The sequence below is a fragment of the Anoplophora glabripennis genome, unplaced genomic scaffold (assembly GCF_000390285.2).
Source record: "Anoplophora glabripennis isolate ALB-LARVAE unplaced genomic scaffold, Agla_2.0 scaffold46, whole genome shotgun sequence".
Classification (NCBI taxonomy): domain Eukaryota; kingdom Metazoa; phylum Arthropoda; class Insecta; order Coleoptera; family Cerambycidae; genus Anoplophora; species Anoplophora glabripennis.
In genome coordinates this window covers 117,872-135,166 of record NW_019416736.1, presented here as the reverse complement: position 1 = coordinate 135,166, position 17,295 = coordinate 117,872, and the positions used below count along the sequence as shown (strand labels likewise).

The following is a 17,295-nucleotide window of genomic DNA, read 5'->3' as shown; positions in this document are numbered from 1 at the left end:
ATACCTATACATGATTTAAAAATAAAGAAATTTAAGCAAATGCTAGTCACTGAAAAAGGTCTTCAGTGTATAAATATAAATGAATTATACAATATAAAAAAATAAAATATTATTGTTTTATTTTAAAGAATTTCATTTATATTATTCTATTTTTCATTTACTAAATTGTAATTTTGATTATAAAAATAAATTTTCAATAATCATAATTAATAAGTCAATAACAGGTGATCAATAACAAGTGATCTAAAAGTGGAAAGTACATAGTAAAAACTCAGTGTTTTTGGAAAGTCGATGATACTTACAATTAGTCAGGAGCAGATTTATGAAAATCAGTTTTTATAATAGCATGTTTTTTTTGCAATCGTTATTCTCAGAGCAAATTTCTAATTGAAATGGTTTTATGTTTATAATATAAAATGTAGTCAAGCTGCGCAATGTTATTATACTTCATTTGTTACATTACACTAGCGCCATCTAGATACTATTTGATGAAATATTTGTGTGAAACTGTTAGGCAAAATATATGTATAATCTGTTAAAAATTTACAAACTTTCTAATTGGTTTCATTTTTCTAAGTTGCAAATACGGATGGTTTACAGATAATGTCAAAATATGGATATTAATAAAAGATATTAGTAAAAAAAAGTCCATTAGCCTGACGCGAGAATATGATCGGTAAAATCAAGTACCCAGGGGCTGTTTGTAATTTATTACGTGCCCTGATACAGGAACTTTTATTATAGTTTCACTACAGTTCCAAATGTGTTTACATTTGTTTTATGTTTGGAGTTTATTGTTGATCCTCCGCATAAAAGGTAAAAACCGAATATAAAGTTTAGTGCCTGGACAAATAGTAATTATTATCATTTAGCTACGTAGAGAGATGTGCAATATATTTTATAGAGGTATATACTATTTTGTAGGGTTTTATAGTAGCGTTATTTTGTGACATAATAATTCCTGAATCAAAATAAATATGCACTTTTTAATTTTAAAATCCTGTTGTAAGTGAAAAATATTTAGCTCAACTGCGTTTTTTTTAATCAGATTTAAGTTTTTTAGGCATAGGTGGCTGAAAAATAGACTACCAAGATTTAATGACTGACAGCAATTTGTTGTAAGTCATATAGTTGTACATAGTACACAAATAACTTGTTTTCAAAAAATATTTAGGGATGTGATCAGTAATTTTTAAAATTTTATGTATATACATAAAATTTTAAATTCATTTGGTCTTTTAGAGGTATTAAGAAAAATTCTTAAAAGTGTTTGTTTTCCACACCCTATATTTCGCAAACGAAGCGTTTTAAGACCTATATTTATATGAACTTATTTTATTAAAAAATGTTCTCTATCAACTGTTATTATTCATTCAATCGTTTTTGTTGATTCACTGCAATATTGGGTTCAGTAACTGTTACCTAATCCTATAAATCAAGATGAACATTGAATTATTATATATAATATTAAATTAATTATTATTTTTTTAAATAACTAAGTAACAGTAACAGGTCCAGCTGCATTCCAAACTATGTACAGAAGCTTCTAATTAAAGAAGCATATTCTTTTATAAATGGGTTCAAATCATATTATAACATACGTGCTTTAACATATTGTCATCTTCCATCATATTCCTTTGACGTTTCGGACATTCGAGCCCCACGTTGTGCGCCATGTCGTGTGAACTGGACGATTCTCCTCCATAGAAGGCGAGTTAGATTCTTGAAAATGTACGAATTAGGAGACTTTCAACTGAGCCCAGTTGCACTAAATATATTTTGGGTATTTCTTTTGGTTACTCTTGTATCTTATGACTGTTTTTATGGCTCTGCCTGGACTAGCACTAGTTTTGACATTTCTTGTACTTGAAAAATGACAATTACTTCCTTATCTTCAGTGACAAGTTTTAGATGTCGCATATTAGGAGATATATGTACTTACTAACACTTTTTGAAAAAGTGTGAATTTTTTTGAAGAAACTTTAGTTTATATATAGTCCAGTCGACAGAGGCCAAAAGTTACTGTTGGTGCCATTTCCTTGATAACTCAGAAATATCTACACAGGAATACTTTAAATGATGAGTACAATAACAGGCTAATTTGCTGACAAAGTATTTTATCAGGAAAAAAGTTATTAACAATATAATCGTGAAAAATTTTTTTTTAAATAACTCAGCGGGATGACTGTACGAAAAAATGCTTAGGACATGATTTTGTTCGTAATAAAAATAGCTAGCAAAATAGCGGTGGTCCGATTACGAAATTTGCAATATAGAAATTTAATGCCGAGTTTAGTTAACTTCAAACCTTCATAAGTCGTTTTTTTTTTTAAATGGATATATGTTTTTCTATATTCTGATACACAATTTTATTCTTTTTCGAACGGTATCAGGGTTACCTATACCTATCTCTTCTAGTTTTTAAGTTATCTATTATTAGTTAACTAAACTCGGTATTAAATTTCTAGCACCCTGTATGCAATTAAGCCACTTTGAAAGTATGGATGGGAAGCTTAGGGGTCTAGCTATTCCCCCTATCAATATTGTTGCTTCATCTTTCTTACTATAAAATGCACATGGTTTGAAGCTAGTCACTGTTTCTCACCATTTTTGTGAAAAAAATTAAATATCTCGAAAACGGTTAGTTTTAGGAATAGGGAAACTTCATAAAATCCCACATAAAATAACACGTAGAATCCAACATTGCAATAATATATAGGGTGTTCCATTTAAAATAAGCAAGTTGATGACGACTTCCGGTATAACCGGAAGTGGTACGTAGACGTCATTATTTTAGTTGAGAAGGGCATGCCCGTATACCCGGTATCCCAAATTTTCAAAATTCAAATCAAAGTAATCTCTGAAATAATTATAATGGGCCGTTACCATGAAACACCCTGTAGGTACTACAATCTGAATAGAACATAATGTTAATATCTCATATTCAATTATAAACCATTGTGAAAACGCTAATAATATTAAAAACACTAAATTGTAATAACCTAACATTCGAAAACAATAATTCTTATCCTTATACCTACAGTTGTTTTCATTAACAAGTAAATAACACTTGTTAATATTTAAAATGTAAAAAATATCATATTTATTCATGTGTCTAGGCAAAAAGATCTTTTTATTCCTTGTCGTTCACTATGTATTAAAAACGCAGTAAAAACTAGGTTAGTGACCGACTAATACGGTACGGTCAAGATTTACTCTCGATAAATCTTTGTAGTTCAACGGTCAGGACCGGTCCGAATAGGGATTTAATTAATGATTTAAAAATATTTCTTTCCAGCGTAGATATGCATTTTAAAAGTTTTTTAATCGCGTATTCGTATTCTACTCATTTTCCCCTATCTTCCCTTAAAATTAATGACGGAATCACCCTGAATATATGAATAAAAGTGTGAATTTACATGGCCTGATTTGTCTCAACCAAATATGATCATCAGGTGTGGTGTTACCATGTATGTGTGTAGAGAACTTTGCTAGCGGTTTAGCAGATCACATGTTTAGATTCATTTGTGGCACAGTAATGCAGCATACTTTTTTAACTAAGAGAAACTGTAAAAATGTTTGTTGGTTTTAGAAATTGTTTATCAATAAGATTGGAAACATTTTCTTTAGTACATTTTCGTTTAGCTATTCAAATAGGGAATCAGGTTGCTATTGTGGCGTTTCGTCTTTCAGTAGCCATCCTCAGCTTAATTTTGAAATACAAAACTATTATTCAATCTCACGGATTTGTTATTGCAAATTTCGTAATCGGACCGCCGTCATTTTGTAGCTATTTTTATTACGAACAAAATCATGTCCTAAATTGTTAATAACTTTTTTCCTGATAAAATACTTGTCAGCAAACTAGCCTGTTATTGTACTCATCATTTAAAGTAGGCCTGTGTAGTTATTTCCTGGTTATCAAGGTTTCACATAGGCCGAACCTCTACCAACTGGACTAATAAAGAAATAAGTTATTAAAACTAAGGGTTTTCAAAATTAGATTCTATATGCCGGTGTGATCACATAAAATCTCGCAATCTGTATTAATATAAAGTTCCGCAAGCACCTACAAACAAAGTATTCTTCAGAATACATCTAGATACAGTAAATTTGATATCGGACAATGCTATGTAGTGAATTATTCGCCGACGTCGTCAACGGCAGGTTTATAAAGGGAAATAATGTAATAATAATACGGCGGAATGATTTCATTTTCTCCGAAACAGACCTCGCCTCAATTGCATTAGAACAGATATTTAATCTTGTTCAGAATCCCACAGACTAAATATTTTACGGATAATAGAAAAGGTTACGGCGGAGAGGTGGGCGGAATAAATTTCTGGAATCGTCAAATTTATACTGGCATTAAAATATGAGGGCCCCTATCGGATTAGAGGGGATAAAAACCGATTGGTGGGCAGCGCTATATTTAAAATCATCGGATTTTTTTCTATGGTCCCAGGGTACATGCAGATATTGTGGGTGAAGTGGAGCATAAAAAAACAAGGGTGATTTTTAGCAACTTGATATTTTGTAAAAAATCTCAATTATGTAGGTGTTTTATATCTCAACGAATTTTAATTTTCGATAAAGGCCAGGTTTTTTATTTCATTGAAAATTGAGTCAATTTTAGATCTAAAAGCCAAAACATTTACTATTTGTATATGCGTCTGAATGAAAATGATATACTTACACTTCGCATCAAAATTTAATCATCACAGTTTGATTTTTGATTCACGTTATTATCTCTGTTAATAATATAGTCCAATCATTTGGCGCTCAAGAAGGGGGTTGTCTGTGAAGTGTCCTTTTTCTCTGTAAAATGAATAGTTTCGGCGTACGAGCGCTCCAACACGCGTATTTCGTATATCAACGAAAAATATTTTACTGCGCGTTGAAAATCCGGCCTACTATGGCCTCAATACGGCAATTAGCATTTCATCTACATTTGATTCCATTATAATTATCGGCGAAGATGTAGATCTTATTCTTTTAACGGCTCTATCTACGCGTTCAAACATATATGTTCTGAAACCAGGAAAAGGAACCATTTTGCAACGAATATAATCAACAGAAAGTATCCTAGATAAAACAGCAGCAGAAAACATCAATCAAGGGAAAATAAAAGGCGCCAATGTACTCCGAAAGAAACGAGATTTAAGCGAACTCGGGTATGTAAAAACCCAAATGCTGACCCGGAAAGCATTGCTGAACCTGGAGAACGTTTCCTCCTTACAGTGGCGTAAAAGTACGCCTACAGATATACATGCTTCACGAAGTCAGCATTTAAAAATAAAATTAATATTGCATCGCTGCCATAGACAGAAGCAGCAGCACAACATTCGTTCCTAACCTATCACCAGGTTCAGCAGTGGTATGAAGTTGGAAAAACTGCAGATCGGTAGGGATGGAAAAAAAGCAAGAATGTGCTAATTCCTCACCACACTCGAGCCCCTAGCTCCAGCAAACTTACTAAAACTAATTTCTTGCAAATGTAAAAAAGGATATCGGGGAGTCTGTGGATGCAGAAAGGCTGCTGCTCCGTTTTCTGCGCGAGTTGCAATGGTACCTGCGATAATTCGGATGTCGATTTGCAAGACAGTGATGAAGAGGAAGATACGGAGATAGTTCTACAGCAAACCTTCGACGAAATCGAGGAAGAAGGTGATGAAGACGAAGAAGAGAACCCTATCGCGGATAACTTGGAAGAACTTCCTATCCGTGAGGTTTTGCTCAGTTCTGAAGACGAAGAACTCGTAAAACGGTCCATCAGGGATAGCGAAGCTAACGAGAATGCACTAAATTTAGTCAACAGTGGATTAGGCCTACTGGGGATACCACTAAAAAAAAAACGCGCCAGGAACTCTACCTCATGGTGGTGTGGAAATGAGTTTGTTGGCCAATACGTGTGTTGGAGTAGATTTTGCGGCGCTCGTACGTCGAAACTATTCATTTCACAGAAAAAAGGTTGATACATAAATTATAGGAAATGTTCTTTAGTTTAATTTATTATATAACTATATTCACCGTAAAGTGAGTCGGAAAGGAAATATCGATGAAAAATATGGCGGCTACTTCCGGAAAAAAAATGGTGGCAAAATAAAAATTCGGAAAGAGCACGTCAAAATCTATAAATATACCAATTTTCAAAACTTCCTTAAAACTTCACAGGCAAAACTTCCAGCTGATTGGACTATATAACAGTTATATTAAACAGCAATATCCAGTTTATTGTAAAAAATGTATCTATTAAAATACACCTCATTTTGTTGCAAGTGAAAGGTGGATCTTAGCATGCAGGTATCATCTGTATCATTCTGTAGTTGTTTCAAATATACAGGGTGTTAAAAGTTTGACTGCCTTAATTCCGCAAGTGTTTGAAAAGAATTGCATTGATAGTACAATACAAACATATTACACTTCTCAATATGTGAAAATATCATTATTATTCAAAATTTTAATTTTTCTCACTTCTCTCTCTCAAATCTCACTTAACTGTATCAATTTCGAAACCAACAGTTATGTATAAACTGTAACAATAACAATAAACAATTTGTTAAATAATGACATAACTGGGATAACACATTTATTTTCATAGCGTGCTACATTTAGCGTAAGCTACTTTGTCTGTGCAAGAACAATGGTGAAGGCTCAGTTTTCTCTAAAGTAAGAAACCAATATTATAATAATGTGTGTATTTTGCATAAAAGAAGTTTATAACGAGCGTTCAAATAAAAACGTGGTCAAGTTGATTCTGAAAATTTGGACGTAGGGCGTAGCGTACAAATGAACTTAAACGTCATCTGTCAAAGCGCTATATCGCCGCTATCAATTTGAATATTTTCGTTTTAAAAAGCGTTTAAAATGGTGTTTTCTCAAGAACAAAAAGTGTTTATCATAGAGTCCTACTTTAGAAATGGACGCAAGATTGATGGAATATGGAAGTATTCTATTGTTTGTTATTGTTATCACGATTATTCTTTAAAATAAAGTTATATAGTCATTAACGTTATTGAAAGTGACAGCTGCTATACAGCTCGTTGAGAAATGAGGTTAAGTTGGTCGCTATAAGCTACTCCCTACGTCCAATGTGTCAGAGCCAACTTCGACCACGTTTTTATTTGAACGCTCGTTATTTAATAAATTTCTTATAAGTAGCTGACACGTGTCTACAACAATTTCTACGTTTACACGAAAATGTTTTATACCAAAATTATAAAAATTGTAATAAATATAAAAGATACAGGCAACATGTAGTATATCGCATGAAAGAGAAAAAAAAGCAATTTTTTGTAGCCACAGCCTGCATCGATGACAATTTTTTTTTGCCCGCGTAGATGGAGCAGCAAATTACATATGATATTTTAAAAATCTGATTGCACTAGGTGAAATATATCAATTTTGCCATGAAATTTTATTATAATAAGTTTTCTCTATCTCTTAAAATAAAAAAGTTAGACGGTGCTAAACTTTCGGTACTTTTCTTGTTTTTTATGATTTCTCATAAAGTTGGCTATGGATCTCAAATTTGTTTTTACAAGCATAAAGGCCTCAAAAAATGCAACTAAATACATATAAACATTTTTGACGTGCGACGTATATTAAGCGAGATTCATAGGAGTGGCCATCTTATAGTAGACAGCCTGTATATAAGCTCAATACCAAATTAATAAAATAACAGAAAGTTTACTTCCTTCACATTCTACTTTTCACCAAGTTGTAACAAGTTAGGCAGTTACTAGAAAAATACGAAATTAGAGGTTTCAAATTATCTAAAATGTCATTAAAATGCTGGTCCCGCTCTTGCCTGGCAAGTAAAATCTAAAATTTTTCCAACGAGAATGAATATTTAACTTGATTTAATGGCGAACGTCTGAAAGCAAAATTAACTCGGAGTGTGACCCCTCGTTTTCTCATTTTCTTTTGTCAACAAAAAATCCTGATGCTACAACACGTATTTGGGATGAAAGTGACTGATTTCGTTACGTAATATAACAAACAGAGAGAGAAAGAAAATAGTTTTAATCTTAATATCTGATCAGCCTTCCCAGAAAACTGAATTATCTACGAAAAAGTTATCGAACTTTGTTGGAAATGCTTCAATTTTCTTTTACACTTTAGATCCGTTTTAGATTTGTTCAGGCCAATCAAAACAGCAATTTTGAGGTACCCATTCTTTCTATGACGAGTTATTTTATTCCTATATTTTAAGAATAATTTGCATTACACATTACATTTGGTGTCAAAAGGTTTGCAAAATTATTAACTGCACCAACCAACACATAGAAAATATATTTTTTGAATCATATACTCTACGTTAGTATAATTGTAAAATCGTAATATTATCTTCCTTGTTTCCGAATTTCGTCTAATCCCTTTGGAGGTAAAGACTTATAAAGACTGTTGTTTCACCGAATTTGCAATTACAAAACTTTTCCAACAGCTTTTGGTGGAGCTGTTATAAACTGTTCTATTGTGAATACATTTTAATTGGCAAAGATTTCCGGGATGTTGAAGTTTTCGTAGACCGCTTCCGTCCTGTTACATACACAATTAAATCGACGTCTGCAGCAATGAAATTTGTTAATGTCATAGCTAAAATAATTGGATTTAACATCATATTTTGCAAACAATCTAAAATTTCTCTTCATTCTGATACAGAGAAGGAAAAGGAACTAACTGAAATCTTATCAGCTTGTCTGTGATGAATGTGTTTGAAGGCATCTTCTGCCGAGTCTTCTGCGTTACACATAACATTTATTGTCACGGTTCACATAGCGACAACCAATTAATACGAGTAATTCAGCTGCAGCTTCTTAATTAGCGTTACTGTGAAGCTGAAACGTAAAGCTACCTGAACAGGAGATTGGAGTAACGTCAATTAATCCGAGCTCGCTTCGTCGTCGTAAAAAATAAATAAAGTGTTTCCTGAACTGAACAAATTATACGAACGATCCACTTCAAGACAGATTACTTTGCTTTAAAAAAAGTGTCTGTTCCTGAGATGTATGAAGGATTTGCTTCCACTGTAGCTGATTTAGAGCAATTTATTTAGCCAATTTTAATTGGCTTCTTTCTTCTAATAGTTGGATTAATCATTGGGACAAATTCAATTAAATTTCTAATGAGACGTAGTGGTTTTAACATGTAAACAATAACTTCCCTGGGTATAGACTTAATTATTTGGTTTTCTTTAATATCTCGATTGCATTGCACCCTTCGAACAAAATGCAAGAGCTAATATTTGTCTTAAATGAAATTTTTTTACTAAGATATCGTCGTTCCAGTTTTTTTATCGTCATTGACAATAATTGTAATTGACAATTGAAACTTTGGAATGATGGTAACATTTGTCTAGACCTTGCATCTTTACGACTTTAGAAATCAACTTCATCTTGCAAAATTCGATTTTGTTAATTTTTGCGCATTTGATAAGATCATGACTTGTTTACGCAAACAAAAAAAACTTAGTTTTCAGCATGTTTTGATTTTTTTTAGTTCAATGGACAGATTTTGGAGAGCGTTAAAAGCTTGTAAATTAAAAAAAAAATTTCTGCGTCGACTGTACTGGTGATTCATCTTTAATTTTTGCGAAACGACTGATCATTGAACCTTTAGTGGCTGGAAAATGATAGATTTGAATTAATATTTACTTGACGTGTGATAAACTGAAATATAAAATTTATATTGCAATTGCAGTCATTCTAAAATATTATTTATGTATAATGTGACGATTTAACTATCTTCCCTCTATAGGCCAGGTGAACTAGCTTTACTGAAGAAAGATTTTACATTATTATACAGGGTGTCCTAGTGTCAGCGTACAAAAATTTGCCAGGGGGTAGACAAGACCAAAATAAGATTAAAATTATTGTAAAATATTTTTCTGCGATGCAGTCTCACTGAGTTACAGGGTGTTGTTTAGATAAAAATAATAATAACTTTCCACAATAACTCCAAAACCCTTTCAGAGATTTAAGTAATTTTTACGTGGAGCGTACATCTATTAAAGGTCATTAATACTACATGGTGCTTATTTCGATCTGACGCCAGGGGCGGCCTAGGCCAACTTGTCCTCAAGGTTATGTCTTCATAACTTTTGCATATCCTAGTTTTATGTAATTTGATTAAGTTTTCCTGGATCCGCAATCGATTCTGAACAAAAAATGTGCTCTTGTTTCATGGCTCAAAAATGAACCGTTTTCGAGTAAATTGGGCCTAAAGTATCGCCTGCATTAATTCGTAGAAACATGCATGTAAAGATTTTATTTGTTGTTATCTAGTAGGTTACCTGTCATTATAAAAAACAAAGTTGTTTACACGCGTATATGTCAAAATTAATTACGTTACTCGAATCTACGAGAAACTAAGTTTACAAAACAAGATATTAAGTATTACCAAATTTTCCAACAACGAATTTGCCGATATGATATTTGTCTACGGTTTCTGCCATGGAAATTCATTGGTGGCCTCATGAGAGTATCTATGCAGGTTTTTCAAACATAAGGCAACCTTCACAGTTTTCCAAAGAGTCCGTGAGACCGGGAGTGTTAAAATTGGAAATACCAGAGTAAGAGGTAATTTAGAAGATGCAAGCATTTTAGAAGAAAATGTAATAGCTGCTGTTGTTGATAATCCACCAGTGTCCGAAAAATATCAACGCAAGTAGGTATTCCACGAAACAGCGTCTGGAGAATTTTAAACCGAGAAGAACTGCACCCATACCACCTACATAAAGTACCAACTTTGCATCCTGGTGATTCCGAAAAGAGGATACAATTTTGCAGGTGATCGATGGAAATTTTCGTCATTATCGATATTGTGGGGCGATGAAACTATCTTTACGAGAAATGCCATAAATAATTTAAAAAATTTTCATGTTTGATCCATTGAAAATCCGCATGTGATATGACCACCCGCGTTTCAAACAAAATTCTCCGTAAATGTCTGGGGAGGAATCTTCAACAGAGTCATTGTGCCTCCTCGAATTATTGTAGACCGTTTGAATTCAGAGAAATGCACCGAATTTATAGAAAATATTGTTGATGACGTACTTGATGACATTCCCTTAGCTTTCCGAAATGAAATGTACTACCAACAAGAAAGAACACCTACTCGTAACGGAAGACAGGTACATGCGTGGCTCGATATACATTGTCCAGAACGCTGGATTGGGAAAAATGGACCTATTATGTGGCCTCTCTGGTTCCCTGACCCCAACCCGTTTGATTTTTTTGCTGGGGTCATATGAAGCAACTGATGTATGTCAAACCCAGTAACACGAGAGACGATTTTTTACTGTCGAGCAAATTCAAGCAACCGTTGATTTACAATTCCTTGGTCAAACGATGTCGGGTATGCATTGAAGTAAATGGACAGCATTTTGAACAGTTATTATTGAAATAATTGTTTTCTATTTTTATTTTTAATATTGTCATTTTGCTATCATAATTTTCTTTCTGTTACATAATTTTCAATTTTATTTTTAGTTCCCCTATACATAACCAAATATTAAATAATTCATAGAAAACTTGTTTAGTTTCTTCATATTCATTGAGCCGCAGCTACATGGGAAACAGTACCTTAACGGTAAACAACTTTGTTATTTATAATGACAGGTACCTACTAGATAAATAGAAATAAAATCTTTACATGCATTTTTCTACGAACTAATGCATTCGATACTTTAGACCTAATTTACTCGAAAACGGTTCATTTTTATGCTATAAAACAAGAGCCCATTTTTTGTTCAGAATCGATTGTAGATTGAGAAAACGTAATCAAATTACATAAAACTAGGATATGCCAAACGTTGGATGTGGGGTAATTTGACACATATGTATTTACTCTAGCGAGTCTATATAGCTTAGCAATATATTCTAATCCGTGGAATCATTATTTTAAATTTAGGGCCAGTTGAGTGGGTGGTACCTAGATTTATTGCTTTCGTTGCAATTAATTTAGAATACCTATACGGCGAACCTGATTCCTCCGGAAGTTCTTATTTACTTGTAATTACAAGTGGATTCCCTCAATTTCTCAGTTAGGTAGTAGTTTCGAAACTACGGCCTTGCAGAATTGTTACAAAAATTAAGTGAACTCAAGGGAGCTTATTATTTTAATTGTATTACGTTCATATTCATATAGTTTTTTACATTTGATACAAAATGTAATTTTTACTAAGTTAGGTAAACTGGGCTTACAAATACAGGTTATCCAAATATTCCATGTATATGTATAGAACTGCCACATAATTAAGGTTATATTATATTATACAGGGTATACCATAAGTGATGGTACATGGAGCAACTGCGGATTCTACGAGTTAACCAAACTTACCTTAATCCAAAAGTTAATACTTAAAAAGAGGCAACGAATTCAAATCCGATTTTTTTGTTCGAAATAAAATACAGTTGCGTCAAAATTATGTTTTATTTAGCGACGGCACCTCCCAATATCCCGCTACTGGTTGATTTTAAATTCAGTAAATTATTAAGCCAAGCCCCATCTATTTACATCAAATACAGGGATATTTGAATAAATAGAAGTAAATTTTGTTGTCGGCAATTCGTGATGCACTGTTTACAAATAGAAAGGATGGGCGACAATGGCAATAAATGAAGTATTTTTTAAATTTGAAGAAAAAACATTCAATTTCATCTATATGTGGTCGAAGTATTCGATGTTAAAGGCTACTATAAATGTCTATAAAAATATAGATATTGGAAAATATAACAAGCTTACTGGTTATTTGAAGAGTGAATCGGGAGGATACAAAGCAAAGAAAGCTGCAGTATTGGAAAGAGCACATATTGAAGAATTTTTTACTGGGGCTTCGGATCAAGAATAATTAATGATTAAGGTATTATCTCTTTATCTTTTACATGTTGTTAGGCATATAGTGACGTACAGGACGTTGGTAGTTACCAACTTGTTTCAATACCTGACCCCAAGACGGGCATTTCAAGAAAATTTACAATTATAGAAGGATTTTGCATGAATGCTGTTGAAATATGCAGAAAATATATTTCTCTGCCCCCAATTCGCCTAACGCAAGACAGATTCTTTCTAAGATACATCAATCAAAAATGTACTTCTCAGCCTATTGGAATCAACACATTGGAGAAGATACCCTTAGTAGTTGCTTCATTTCTGATGAATATCGCAAATCCAGAAGCATATACTGACGCACTTATTCGATATTCTTCCACAGCAGCATTAGCATTCCCATTACAAAAACCGTAAACAAATACCGTATTTGCATACTCAAAATTTGAATAAGTCTAGGCATTTCGTAACACTTGATCAAACGTGTAATCAATTATTAAACCATTGCAACATAAAATGACACTGACAAATATCCTACTTTTGAACTTGGATCATGACATACTTTATTTCAAATTTTTAAAATTTGTGACTGCCTTATAATTTGAAAACAAATGAAAGTCGTATAACAACATTTGAGTTTTCTTATTATTCTTATTATGTGGAATCCATTTCTGGAGTTTGGTTCAATTCCCCGACTCACCCTGTATAAACATAGTTTACATTTTTTAATTATTCAAGAAAAAATTGCGTTTTATTGCTGTTAAACTGTATTAGATTTTTTTTATATACAGTTGTTGCTATTTTAGCATGTCTCTGATTTATATTCAAACCTTCCTAAACCGGCATATTTCGAAAAATCGATTTCAGTATATTTCGGTGCTCATAATTTCCGAAAGCACTTACCCAAGTCCGTGTCCATCTCTTTCTCGGCTATAACGTACCAAATGCAGGCCAACCAATGGGCCACGAGGGTGAAGCACAGCATGAGGAGGGTCAGGATCATGGCGCTGTATTGAGAATATCTGTCCATTTTTTGGAGGAGCCTCGCCAGCCTTAACAGTCTTGTCAGTTTTATAAGGTGGGTGTGGGAGCTTGGCAGCGTACCGGAACCCTATAAAAGAAAAGAATTACCTATTTAGAAGCTATGAAGGGTAACAGAGATCGCTTCGAGCATTGCTGCATTTTACTACAGAACTATAAAAAAGCAGTTTTGTTAATTTAAACAGTAACTTTAAATGAGAGGTTAGTTTTTTTAGGGGTAATCGTCAAGGGCGTAGCCACCAGCCAATGGGCTAGGAGGGCAAGATAAGAGAGAGAGAGGATGGGAGAAATATAAATTATATGTACCAATAGGTACAGTGAATAATTTTTTTTTAGAAATGTTTTTAATAAAACCATTTTATTACAAGAAAAACATAAGAAAAAATATGAATAACTAAAAAAATTAAGAAATTTAACAAAAATTGTAAAATATATAAAATTGGTGCGTTTTTAAAATCGCTTTATAGTCCAATCAATAGGTAGAAGAGCTTACAAAAAATACCACCTGAAAACAAAAAATATGGTGATATAAGAAAAAAATATAGCATACACGGCGAAGTTAACCTAAAAAATTCATAAAAGTCATAAAAACGGTTTTTCGCTAATAAAAAAAACTCCAATCGAAGATAACTAAAAAAATTAAGAAATTTAACGAAAATTATAAAATATATAAAATTGGTGCGTTTTTAAAATCGCTTTATAGTCCAATCAATAGGTAGAAGACCTTACAAAAAATACCACCTGAAAACAAGAAATATGGTGATATAGGAAAAAAATATAGCATACACGGCGAAGTTAACCTAAAAAATTCATAAAAGTCAAAAAAACGGTTTTTCGCTAATAAAAAAAACTCCAATCGAAGATAACTAAAAAAATTAAGAAATTTAACGAAAATTATAAAATTTATAAAATTGGTGCGTTTTTAAAATCGCTTTATAGTCCAATCAATAGGTAGAAGAGCTTACAAAAAATACCACCTGAAAACAAAAAAATATGGTGATATACCTAGGAAAAATATAGCATAAAAAATTCATAAAAGTAAAAAAAACGGTTTTTCGCTAATAAAAAAAACTCCAATCGAAGAAAGTTAAATAAGAAAGTTATAGCTATTAAAAAAACTTATCGATTCGTATTTTTAAATATATCGATTGTTTTATTACTTTTCTAGATACATCGAAAAAACCGACAAATATCGACTTTTTTGTTTTTGCTGTATTTCTTGCAAAGTAAGGTTTTGAAACTTGTTATTTGCTGTAAATATAGCCCCTGGCAAGCAAAAGAGTGCCTTTTTTAAATAAAAAAAAAAAATTAAAAATGTCATCTCGAAATTCGGCTCTACTTGCTCGACGAATAGTCGTAGAGAAACGAATCAGGGCTCATTTTTGTCCTTAAGAGTTCTACTTTCATGATAAAAAAGAGTGATAACGATTTTATTCATTTGAAGTGTCCAAAAATGACTGAAAAAAGTAAAAATTTTTTGGTTGCGTTTTTCTTGAATATCTTTTTCGATTTTCATTTCCCGATTACATGAATTGATTGCTGGCATTTTTACGCGAATTTAAAACAACAGACTTTAAATTTTATAATTCCGCCCAACGCTTTGAAAAATGTTTACATTTTAAAATTTAAATTATGTTTAGTTGTTTACTTATTACATAGTTGATTAAATGTTCAAACTGATGACCGCCCGCTTCCATACAAGAATAAGGATTTTTTTCGAAACGTTCGCGCACATTCCGAAGCATTTCCGGAGTGATTCGACGGCATTCTTCGACAATTTTTTGACGCAAATCTTCCAGTGGCGCTGGCTGTGTTTTATAGATTTTACTTTTTAGGTATCCCCACAAAAAGAAATCAAGGGGTAATAAATCCGGTTAATCGTGGAAGCCACTCAATGCTGCCTCTTCTCTCAATCCAATTCCGTAGAAAACGTTGGTCCAAATACTGACGGACAATTAACGCATAATGCGGATGAGCACCATCCTATTGAAAGTTGAAGTGATCTTCATCATACTCTGGAATATTTTCAATAATTTCAGTCAAGGCCAGTCAAATTACCAGGTAGAAAAAAAGGACCCACCAGCCGGTCACCGAAAATTCCAGCCCATACATTTAATTTTTCCGGTTAAACAGATGTTAAAAAGGAACTGTGGATCGTTCCCTGCTCGTTCACTCATTATTTCGCAAAATTACAAACGGCAGTCATAATCATCCTCATGAAGTTCCTGGACTAAATGTATTTTCTATGGATGGAATTTATTCTTCATCAAAATTGTTTGTATGCTAGTTCGATTGATCCCAGACACAGATGCCAGCTGCCTCGTACTTAATGTAGGATCAAGATGAACTTGTCCCAAAACTGCAACTTCACTAGCTTCATTAACTATAGGTTTTTCAATTTCTCGTTTTTTATTGACGTTCCCTGTCGCTTGAATTTTTTTTACTAACTCTAGAACATTCTTCCTCCTGGCTTGTTGATCTTAATGTTGTTCATTAAATAGCTGAGATGTTCTATTCGCACAATTATTTTTCATAAATTAAAGCGAAATGATATCTACCCTTTCCGCAATGGAATAAACATAGTGTTTAATTTTCAAAAACACAATTAAATAAACTACCAACCAACGCTACCAAATAATACTAGAAAATAATTTAGAATCCATTAATTTTACGTTCATTGTGTGTGTGTATAGCATTCATTTCTGTTTTTTACAATTGTGTTTTTTTACGAAAGTGATAACAAATCGCCAAAAATCAATGTAACGCAAGAAATACTAAATTTATACCAATTGGCGTACTTAACTCGAATGACTGACATTTTTACCGTTACTAATTGTTTGTACATAAGTTTCAACTTTAAACTCAAAATTCTTAATAAGTATTGGGTGGAAAATATAAAATTTAAAGTCTGTTGTAAAGAGAATTGTAAGAACTTTCAAAAGAAATATTACTCAACCCCCAATGTCATTTAAATATTTTGGGGTGATGCTTACCCTTACTTGGGGGTGAAAGTGGCATAGTCAAAAATACAAGCAAATAATGTCCCCCTTTAATCTAAAATCGACGGGTCTGAGCGTTTTTCTACAATCTTGACGCAGTTCCTAAATATGGCTCTGTTTCGTTTTCATTTGGCCACCCTGTATATTAAGTTTAAGATCCATAGTTCATGTAAATCGATTTAAAAAAAATTTTTACATGTAAGCTCTTCATTTGATTTTACCAACCGTGAATTTAAACCAAAATATAAATATATTTGGTAAAAAAAATAATATTTTCACCAGACCTTTTAAAAACTCAACAACAGTGTTTCTAAACTTTGTTTACTTATGCAACATTTACCGAGTACCCTAGTTTACTTAATTCGTTAACATGCATAACCCCAGGCCTCTACTTCATTACGATAATTGAAATTTGCATTTTAAT

At 32.6% G+C, this 17,295-nt stretch overlaps 1 protein-coding gene across 1 annotated transcript in view; it reads right to left on the bottom strand.

The window, feature by feature from the left end:
- The window catches only part of LOC108904239 (potassium voltage-gated channel subfamily H member 8), a gene marked incomplete at its 5' end in the record, with an annotated part of 144,268 nt that overhangs the window by 55,029 nt on the left and 71,944 nt on the right, over positions 1–17,295 (bottom strand). The window contains one exon of the mRNA XM_023455359.1: positions 13,735–13,942. Within this exon, the coding sequence (XP_023311127.1) occupies positions 13,735–13,942 (208 nt within the window). The remainder of the gene's footprint in view (positions 1–13,734; positions 13,943–17,295) is intronic.